We start from the raw sequence: 11,332 nt of genomic DNA, 5'->3' as shown, positions 1-11,332 counted from the left end.
ACTAAAATGTGGTGGGAAATTCTCCCCTTCTGACAAAGGGGAGAATTTCTACTAAGGCATGCACAACAAAATAATCATTAGTAGGTCCTAAGTGCTACTAGCAAGTGATTTTGACTACAAAGTCATAAATTTAGAGGAGGGAAGTCTGAAATGGCGTTTAATGAAACTATTCAACGAATATTTGCATGTAAATATCTCAAATTAGAACTGGGTGGCTAGTTCTTGCAAATTATCAATGAGTTCAAAGTCTAAAATAATCTTAAGATTTAAAGTTGTAATTTTAATTTTAGAAATAATCCTGACACATTCAGTCATCACTTTATCTCAAAGTTGAAATGTTTGCTTGGAGCCTTTTTTAAACAAAAAATCGAGCAAAATTTTTGAATTATGAATCCTAATCTAAAATCAGGTCGAGGCATTTCAAATTTCCACACTATAAACATTCACATAAAACAGAAAGTGTGTTGGGACAAATATTTGCCCCACCAGGGGGCGCTGATAAGCTAAGGTTCTAGCATCACCACTGGGATTAATCGCATTCACTCAGCTGGTACAACTACAGTCTTTAAACTGTACCCAGAGGTAGTAAAATATATTAATGCAAATTAATATGTCAACATTAACCTGGGAGGGCTGAAATTAAAAGCAGGCACGTGTTTAGCTCCTTAGTTCCCCTTTGATTTACGGATTGATGTTGAGATCAGAAAGTCGGTGAAAAATTAAACAGAAAAACAAGCCTTGTCTGTTCAGAGAAGTATCTCCAAAAATAATGGAAGACATTTAGCAGTCAATTGAAGAGAGACAGCTTTCCTGCTCTGTCCCTTTAACCAGTCGACTCATAGTTCTCCTGGTCCCTCCCATTCTTGCAGCCCCTCTGTTTTACTGGTCGGAGATGGGAGCGCACATTACAGCAGCAGCAGCACCACCATCACGTCGGAAGACACGGGATGAATCTAAGGAAGGGGAAAACCAACAATACCAAGCAGGTGCGCTGTGGAGGATATTGGAAAAAGAAATCAAGTTTTTTAGTGACGCTGTACCCAGCCGCTTGAATCAGTAATTAAACCTCTGCTGTTGTGGCCTCTCGCTTTTTTGCGCTTTTTTCCCCAATCCATTCTCCCCCCTACACTGCTGGCACAAAGACGCTTATTCTAAGGAGCTGCACCTGGGATTACAGTCACTCCGCAAGAGTGAACAGATCAGTTTCATCTAAAACGATGGAATGAGAAGCAGTGGCAGTAGGTAATAGGAGCAGGATTAAATCACTTTCTTCTTTTTGTGCCCCTGTAAATTCCCCTCTGATACCCCCATCCGTCACCCAGCGAAGACATACCGTCATTGTCTCGAAACGACTTCGATTCACTGTTATTTTTAAACGTTGTTTTTGCCGGAATAATGCACAAGAAACTCTATTATGTCTATAGATTTTTATTCACTTTTGATTCATTGCGCATTCCCAGTTTTTTCCTCTGAATGAGCTGCCGGTTTCTCTTGTTCAGGATGCGACTGCGCAACCTTCGGCAAGTACCAGCAATTAGGCTGTGTGTTTGTGCACGAGTTTCCTAAAAGCTTACAAGAAACAGTTCCCCATTTATTTTTTATTGGACGTCGCCATTGTTTGTAAAAAGGAAAAACAAAGCAACTGTGGCGTACTGGACTCAGAGGGGTCAAACGGTGCGCCCTTGGCATCACACCAACCCCCTCCTTGTGTCTGAACCAGGGTCCGTCACAGAAAATAAATCAAGCACAATATGGTGGAGCCCGTTGGATTCATAGAGGCTTGGAAGGCACAATTCCCTGATTCGGAGCCTCCCAAGATGGAGCTGCGGTCCATTGGAGGTATTGAGCAGGAGCTGGAGAAGTGCAAAGCGTCCATCAGACGCCTGGAACAGGAGGTGAACAAGGAGCGCTTCCGCATGATCTACCTGCAAACCCTCCTGGCAAAAGAGAGGAAGAGCTATGACAAACAGCGGTGGGGTTTCAGGAAGACACCATTGAATGAGGGGGTAGACCCTGCAGCCACCCAGGGTGCAGAGTCACCATCTCAGCAGCCCCACATGCAGGAGACTGGTGGAGTTGGAGGTGCTGGAGGATATGCTGTGGTGGATAGGAGTCGTTTTCAGCCACTTGGGGATGGTACTGGCAGGTCCAAACCTAGGCCCCCACCAGCCAGGAAGTCAGCTTCCCATGGAGACGGCTTGGAGTCAGCGTTTGACTCACCCCAACAAGCAGAGTCTACATCCTGTGACAACCTCGATGGCCTCTCGCCATCTAAGCAGAGGGGTGGCATCACCCTGTCCCCCCGCAGGCCCACACTTCCACCCCCAGACAAGGATCTGCCTTCTGACCCCAAAGATAAGCTCGGGATGGGACTTGGTGTAGCAGCTCTCAGGTCCAACTTTGAGAGGATCAAACGGGCCAACTCTCACTCTGCTGGAGATGTAGGTAAGGGTCAGGAAAAGCAGCTACCACCACCACCACCACCATTCTACACTAACATGGAATTCCATCATGAGAGGGGTTTGGTCAGGGTCAACGATCGGGATGTGTCGGATAAAATCAGCTCCCTGGGTACTCAGGCCATGCAGATGGAGCGAAAGAGGTCTCTTCATTCCCTCCCAGGCAATCTGGCAACAGTGGCAGGTGAACTTCGTGCCAGGCCGGTGTATAGAGGACGGTCTACTGAGAGCACCTGTGGCTATGACGCAGAATATGAAGACGGGGAACCCAACCAGCGACATTCAGGGAGGGCCAATGGGGGTAAACCTCCACCTCCTCCTTGGCAACCATCTGAGTTCCAAGCCTACTCCAGCGTCTATGTTGGTGGAGTAATGATGGGTGAAGGTGGCAGTGGAGATGGACGTGGAGGTGGCAGTGGAATCGCAATGAGAGACCACAGTGGAGGTGATGATCACCTCCTGACCTGGCCACGCCGCTCCTACTCCCCAGGTAGCTTTGAGGATGCTGGAGGGGGTGGTGGCTACACACCAGACTGTAGCTCCAACGAGAACCTGACATCCAGTGAGGAGGACTTCTCCTCTGGCCAGTCCAGTCACGTCTCTCCGAGTCCCACCACAGCCTTCCGTCGTCCCTTCAGAGAGAAGAGCAGGTCACCTTCCCAAAACTCCCAGAACTCCCAACACTCCTATGACAGCAGCAGCCCTCCTACGCCGCAGTCTCAGAAGCGTCACCACAGGCAGCAGGGAGGCCATGTGGTCATGTCTGAGGCCACTATTGTGAGTGTTCGCAAGACAGGTCAAATCTGGCCTCCTCCTGTTCACCATGACCTCCTGCCCCATGGTAGAACATCCCATGACAACAGTTTTCACGGAGACCACTTAGGTAAGTAAAGATGACTTTTTCTAATCTTTTTTTTTTAAAGATTTTGTTGGCCTTTATTTGATAGTTAATTGACAAGAAAGTGGGTAATGAGAGAAGGGAAAGACATATAGCAAAGGTCGCCAGGCCAGGAATCGAACCTGCGACAGCCCCAACGAGGACTAATGCCTCCATTTGTGCGCTTAACTCATGCGCCACCACAGCACATCCCCTTACTATCTCTAATCTTTGTTATGCTGAAGTTAGTCATTCTTAAATAATCTTGGCACTGATTCTGCTTTGTATAATATATATCTCCTCTTAAAACCACATGTTGGATGAATGCATTAGTGATTAATAATGTTAGTTGGACTGGTGTGTGCAGTCAAATATGCCAAAATGTGTGTCCTTTGGATGGCCTTGCGTGGGAGCCAGATGAAAGATCCACCTCTGCTCATTCTTGGAATGTCAGTCGGGTGGGTGAACAATGAATGTGGCCAGTCTGGGTTGAAACTAAAAGTCTAGCCTTTCTCAGGCGACTCCTCTGGCTCTTGTACTTAATTTAAATAGCAGGTGTCTTCCTGCCTGCCTGGCTTTTTGTCTTTTCTTTCTCATTCTCATTCTCCAAAAAAAGAGATGCAAGGTGACTTTTTCTTGATCTACAAACATAATGTCTTCACCGACATTTACAGTTACCACCATTGTTTAAATACGCTGTATAAAAAACACAAGTCCCTTTTGTTTCACAGCCTGACCTTATATTAGGCTGATATTTCCTATTTTAGATCAGTTAGGATCACCTACATTTGTTCTATTTAAATGGCAGAAAATTAGAGATTTTTTATTGTATTTTTTTTTTACAGATGACTATTATTACTTTCTTCAAAATCCAAAACATATATGGAAATTTATTATGCCTTTGGCTTTGTACTTTTTTGATAGCAATCTGTCATGGATTTACTTTAAGCCACCCTAATCACACTGCTTCCTCATGTGACATCATGGGAAAATCAAAAGATATCAGTCTCAATATCAGGAGTAGAACTGTCTGGTTTATCTTTGAATACACTTTCAGATTTCTGAAGGTGACACATTTATCTGTTCAATAGATAAACAGCATGGGATTGTCCAGTCCTCATATGGTTCAAAAAGGAGATGGTCCAGTGTCCTGGACTGGTTGGTGTGAAATGTGTGTATCAACCCCAAAACAAAAGCAAATCATGCCATGATTATGCTAATGAAAGAGTGCCATTGTCTACAGTGAAACAAGTCCTTTCACAATGTGGTATGAAAAATCAAAGAGGAAGAAGCCATTACTCCAAAAGAAATATAAAATCCCAGATTACAGTTTGCAAATGAACTCTGGAACAAAGAACATTTTGGAGCTTTTTCCTGTGGTTTGATGAAACAAACCACAACCAAACACCCAAATGACTTATGAAGAGGATTAAACATAAGGCCTGTAAACCTCACTCAGTTACACCAGTTCCATCAGGAGGAGTGGACCATGCTTCCAGCAGACTATTGAGAAGCCTTCTGTAATTTAAGAAAGTAATGGTAAAAAGATGTAAAAAAAAATCTCACTCATTATTCTTGTACTTAGTAAATAGAAATAATTGTAGTTATCCTGACTAATCTAAACAGGAAACATTAGTGTGATCTAAATTCAGACATGAATAGAGCCAAAGGGTTTTGTCAATACAGCATATGTAAACATCTGGTTTTAGTGCCTTTATGCCTCCACATAGTAATCTGCCTGCACTCAGTTACTAACCTTGAGCTTTTCGAACAGCACAGCTAAAAGGATGTGGTGCTTAGAAACAAAGTCATGGACTATCTGGGTAACTGGGCTACTGGGACTTGGTTTGCTGTAATTTGCTCAGAAAGTTTCCATTGTACAAGCTATGCCAGGTCGTAAGAGCTGAAAGCAAACACTGCTCGGGTGGCTCAAATATTTGGTACAATTTTAAAACTTGGAATGTTGTTTACTAAGGTGCGGTTAGTAGAAGCCATGCGCATTTTGGTGAGTTGCCTGTCAGTGGGATTCGACTGTGGAAGTGAGTAGTATTTTGAGTCACTGATGTATTATAGGAGTCTTGGACTGGCGCCCTGTTTGACCAGACAGGCATCACATGCCTGCAACCGGGGGAGGCGCAAAAGAAGGAAAGCATTGAAAGTAAAGATTGTCTTAAGCTGCTGCTTCACAAAGTTATTGCATTCATCACAAATGCCTTTTAAGCTGTTGCAACACAGGATTCAGTTCCCAACATGTTACTGTCACTCTTAATAGAATTAGCATCTGCAGTCCGCTTTTGCTCACAGGTCTCACTGCATCTATAATTCATTTATCTGAAAAGAATTGGGAGCCCTGGTGGAATTAGCTAAAATGCCTTTCCAAACAGGATGCGATTATCAAAGCACCACTGTTGCATTGAAAGCAAAAAACATCTTGCATCATGTCAATTAAAAGGCAAATCCCATCAATATTTTAGCACAATAGCAAAAGTCATTACACTCCACACAACACAATCAGGATTGTTTGAAGGTAGCTGCAAGCCCAGAAAGTCTGTCTCCAGCAAATGGCTGGCTAATTCTCCAGCTGCTGTGTTTAGGATTATCACAGCACTATCTGCCCTCTTTGTTTTAACATATTTTCCACAATGATGAGCCCAGTGGGACATTTGACAAGCTGTAAGGCAAGGATGGAGATGGATTTTGGGCAGGAGAGGAGGTGGGGATGTGTTGCAGACAGTGATGCATTTAGTGAAATAATCATAAATTTGAGCTCAAGATGTAAAACTATTTAACACCCTGCAGACTGGTCATGTTTTCTACTCGAATTAAGCAGGCGTGAGATAGAGCAAGCTGGATGACCACAATAAGAGCTGCACAATTTGATGTGTATTTTTATGTTTTCAGATAATGTTGATACTACAGAAAGAAGGGTGAAGAGAGTGTATGTTTTGTGTGGAGTGGATGATGCTAATAAAGAGTGGGACAGTGCTATGAGGGAGGCAGAGTGCGAAGCAAAGCTGTCGTTTCTCGCTTCAGCGGTCCGGGATGTGGGGTGCTGCAGAGAGGCGCAGATGGGAAGAACCCTCCCGTTGTGTAACAAACACACAAACTCAGACTACTTTGGCTTCAGAGGATGGCGTACACAGAGCATAAGATCACTTTTTGACGGTCCATCCTCTGATCATCCCAGCAATGAGTGCTTTATGTTGGGTGATGCTTCATTGCAAATAGAATGTGTTTTTAAGGATGAAGGAGTTATAAGTAGACCTGTCAGATTTGTTGTTTCATATGTTGAAATTATGAAAAAAAGTGTAAGTGATTAGGGGAAGAAAAGTCAAAATGATGTGGAAAAAGAACATCAACTGTCAAAATGAAATTATCGTTAAAACTTGAGACAATCATGCCTTTTGATAAAAAAAAGTGTATGCCTAGTGTGTGTATAGGCACACACTCTATACTGAACTTGCATTAAACGAACATGGTAGTTTTAGCAATCCGCCTTGTCTTTGAGATGTCTTTTTCAGTTTATTCTCATATTTGGACTTCAAAAAGCAGAATATACATTTTCTCAGCATTTTGACTTTAATCTTAAAATACAATTTCTAAAATGGCTAAAGACAGCAGTCTAAGGATATTTTATTCACTTTTTTAGAGATATGCCCAATGGTGGAAAACCTAAAGAAATTTAGAATAACCAGTGCTAAGTTCAGTAATAGTTTTAAAGTTAACTTCTTAATTAAGCAGAATACCCTGTGTTTTGTTGCCTTCCCCTTTATAAAGTAATGTTGATCCGTGCAAAGTGATGTTTGCTAATTAATTTATGGCGTTATCTTCAGCTGACTGTTGTCTGCTGATTCACAAAATAACTCTGGTTGCCAAGCAATAGGCATAGCTGTTTTTATGAGGCTGCTTTTTGTGACCAGACAGATGTCCAAACACCCACTCATCTTTTTTTCTCAAGCAATTAAGTGTAAGAGTTTTTAATCTTCCCTTTATCTTTCATAACGTCACCTTCCTAAAATAATAGCCTAAGTAATATTTGGCCAAAAGTGATTCTTTTTTTTTTTTTTTGCCTGAATCAACTTAAAAAGGGGAGCTTTTTTATTTTTTGTTTTTGGAAAAATAGCTTTTGAATAAAATGGCTTAGTGCATTATTTTAGGAACGTGACAATACAGCTGTTAGACTTCTTACTCTTTCAAGTTGGGAGGGTGGGTGAGCTATCTACACTCTGCGATGTCTCTGGTATTCTACAAAAATTTGGTTTAAGTCATAGATTTGTGTTAGTAGATGCAGTTTTGAAGTATGAGCTAAAGACAATGACATCCATTGCAGACTAAATCTGATTTCACTGTCCGTGTGTTTATAAATGCATTCCTAATTTGATTTTAATGATTTTAAAGATAGTATCTTGTGAGTTACATTGAGTTGTTTTGATTTTCTTAGATGAATGAGCTCCGTGCATTTAAACTTTTCTGTCCTAAAAATGTGATTCAACATTTCCATCTGTGTTAGAGCACAGGGAGGAGGCAGAAGAGGGAAAGGAAAGCTTTACAGTCAGTCTGGTGTGGCACAATGACCCCTTTTCACACGGCCGAGGAGTGACTACGCCTCTTAAAAAGACTCGTTCAGTGTTTGCAGTTGAGTGAACTTGGCAGTAAGAGCAGACACAGTAGCTACAGGCTCAAAGTTAGGAAGATGGGAAGAGAATGAGATTAGATGGAGTTAGAGGGGGGCAGGATGCTGGACTTTCTTTGCCAGGTGGTGTTCAGGTCAGCTCACTGGGGCTGATGCAACCTGCTCAGGGAACTGAAAACTGTCCCTTTGACATTATATCAGGAGGCTGGTATAGGAACATTTGAACGGTTCAAATTATTTGTTCATATGAACATTTATTTTATTTAAAATTGGATCATATTCTTTGAGTTGGACTGTACTCTTAAGGTCCCAACTCTGTCTTGAAAAGTCTTTAAATGTTATGGAGTTTAATGTTGACACTTTTCAAGTCTTGAGTTTTATGGAAAAATAAATACAAATCTGGAAACTGTTTGCAGTTCCCAACTTTTTTTTCCATTTCATTATCTAAAATATATCAACATGATTTTTTAAAAAAAATAAGCACCTTTTTTACAATTATCTATGTAAAATATCATTTATCTTGTTTTCGGCTAATTGCATCTTGATATCTACATAAGTTATTGACCCTCTTGGTTCTAAGCTATAGAACCTATTGATAATGAACACATTCAATAAAACCATGTTTTTAAATTGTCATCTCATATCAGCACATTAGCAATTTATCTGGCTAGCTTGACTAAGATTATGGAAACAGTATTCCTTGTGTATTCAGTAGAGAATATACACCCTTACCTTAACTTACTGTGTATTTCCAAACCCATGACAAAAATTGAAAACTCACAGCATAAAGCAGAGACAATGCGACATGTTTTCTGCAATATTTGCTCAATTTCATGAATATTCACGTAACAGTGATGGATATAGTTTCCTTGTATGAAGGTTCTTGCATTTCTGATTGTATTTATTTACTTTAAACCGTTCTGCGGTCCTAATAATGGCCAACACAAAATGCGAAAAATAAAACAATTGGAAGATTTTGCTTTGTTTTTCTGTTTGTTTTTATAATGTAGCATGAAGTCTGTCAGTCGGCACTGGTTCCATGTTTTAGCAGCAGAAGCTCAGCCTGGCACCATGGTTGATGTGGAGTTGCCAGCTTGGCAGTGGAGCGGCTCTCCAGTGAGAGTCAAACTTCTTGGCTTGGTTTTTGGGTCTGGAGCTCTTTACCACTGACGCTTCTTAAATTAAATGTCTTACAGAATCCCTATATGTGTTTGAAAAATTTTGAGATATCTCCATTACTTTTTTTCAGTAAGAAGAAGCTGATGTGTTAATAGGACACTCCCAACAAATGCACACAAAAACACACAGTCTTGAAAGAGTAATCAGTCCTCTTTTCTTGTGTTCATTTCTTCTTTTTTTATGTGAGCTTGTTTATTTCCTTTGCCAAGCAGCCAGCCAGAATCTTTCCTCTGTAACCAACGAGGCTTGTAAAGAGAGGGGGAAAAAAAACTTAGAAAACCCTTAACATAAATTCTGGTGACTTTTTTTCTTTCTTTTTTGTAATGACCATTGCTTTTGAATAGCAGCCATCTTGGCTCTTTAGCGTGGCTTGCGTTATTTCATTCACAGTCATCTTGATTGGCTGCAACATGGGGAAATTATGCTGCTCTTGCTGTGCAATGCAGGGTTTCAGTCTCGGTAGTGAAGAAGCTGGCTGGTGTGTGTTCTCTGAATTTAAACTGATTCTAAGTTGATGAGGGATGTTGACTCCAAACAGTTGTTTCAGTGACAAGTTCACTATGAGGATTGACATGAGAAATAAGTACTTTTTGGTTTGCGGTTGAGATTAATTCTGTTTCTAACATATTTACATGCCAGTTTTAATTTAATCACTACAATAAAGGCTTTGCAACTTTTTTTCACTTCTGAAAGATTTTTACCTAGTCTAAGGAGATTCAAATATGAGTTTGAGCTTGTTTCCACTGTACTTTTAAAAGTACTGTGTTCTATATGGCTAGGTAGCCAGAAAAAGTACCTTTTGAAACTAACAGCCTTTAAGCAGCTATTTCACATAGTTTTTTCTGTATTATTTTTTATACTTTTGCTCTGATGTAATGTCCTAATCTTAAATGTCATGTTTTTACTAGCTGTAAGATGAAACATGTCATGATTACTGAGAAAATAGGTTGAAAGTTCAGTTTGTGTTTAATGAAAAACATACTCTGTGCTAATATTGACTGGCCTGAACATTATTGTCATCTGTCTCTTTTCTCCATTCACTTGTGTACTTTAACCTTACGTTTTTTGCCCTTCATTGTATGCATTTTTGTTAATGTCCTCCAAGATGACCCAGACCACTGTCTACATGGATATTATAATCACAGTTTTATTGGCTTTAATTAAAATTAAGTGTAATTTCAGCCGTATGCTAACTAAATTTTTAAAGGCAAAACAAATGGGTATGAAATGAGACATTTTATGTTGTTTGTCTGACAATTACCAAAGGTTTAAGATGTATTTACTGAATTGAAATATGGTTATACAATTCTAAGAAATTTCAACCAGCAAATCAAAATCAAACTAAATAGCAATAAAGTGTAATCACTTTATCCATAATCCATCAAAAATTCACGTACTGAGAGAATTAAACTTATATGCTATAGCATTTTTTATGGATACAAAAGTATGGAGGAGCGACAAATTGACTCAGTCATTTGGACCTCATTAAATCAGGCAGATGCATAAGACTGTACAGTCTTTTGTCTGTAGAAATGTTGCTGTAGCATTGGAATGCATAAAATTTAACATAATGCATTTTTATGGCATGTTGCTAATAATAGATATTATGATCATTGAGCATAACAGAAGAATATCGTACTGGTTTTCTGACTTAAAAGTGACACAAAGAGTGCCATCTTTCCCAGATCTGGGTTTTGTCTTCAGATTCTTGCTAAGTGCTGAATTAGTATAGAGCAAAAGGAGGACTTTGTTGGATTCTCAATGACACCATCTTATCAGCCTGACATTTATAGAATCCTGGAGTACTTTTAGCTGTCTTTATTACACCATTAGTCAGTTTTAGTGTTAAAAAGTGACAGAGTGAGGACTCAAGTCATGGCATTTTGAATGAAGTCGGACTCAAGCCACAAATTTAATGACTTTCGACTTGATGAAATCATAAAAGAAGCAGGAGCAGTCAGTGCATCAAAGTTGGCAGATAGAATCATGACTCATAATATTGTAAAAGCATGTTTGTAGTGTTTCAGTTGGAAATGTGTTTTTTTTTAATATTGCATTGGTTTTCTCATAATTTTCTAAATTTACATGGATGTTTTGTACATCATACAATATAAACACTGATTTGTAGACAATATTAAAGTTCTCTTCTGGCAAATAAAAACATTTTTCAACATAATTTGAAAT

General features: G+C 40.0%; 1 protein-coding gene across 1 annotated transcript in view; it reads left to right on the top strand.

Annotated features, from left to right (window-relative positions):
• Positions 1-904: 904 nt before the first annotated feature.
• Positions 905-11,332, top strand: part of LOC102227595 (breakpoint cluster region protein-like) — a 73,117-nt gene continuing 62,689 nt past the window's right edge. The window contains exon 1 of the mRNA XM_014468990.2: positions 905-3,342. Coding sequence (XP_014324476.1) covers positions 1,752-3,342 — 1,591 coding nt within the window. The 5' untranslated portion in view covers positions 905-1,751. The remainder of the gene's footprint in view (positions 3,343-11,332) is intronic.

Source organism: Xiphophorus maculatus, chromosome 8 (assembly GCF_002775205.1).
Source record: "Xiphophorus maculatus strain JP 163 A chromosome 8, X_maculatus-5.0-male, whole genome shotgun sequence".
Lineage (NCBI taxonomy): Eukaryota > Metazoa > Chordata > Actinopteri > Cyprinodontiformes > Poeciliidae > Xiphophorus > Xiphophorus maculatus.
The sequence above is the reverse complement of the archived record's forward strand: the minus strand, read 5'-3'. Positions and strand labels throughout refer to the sequence as shown.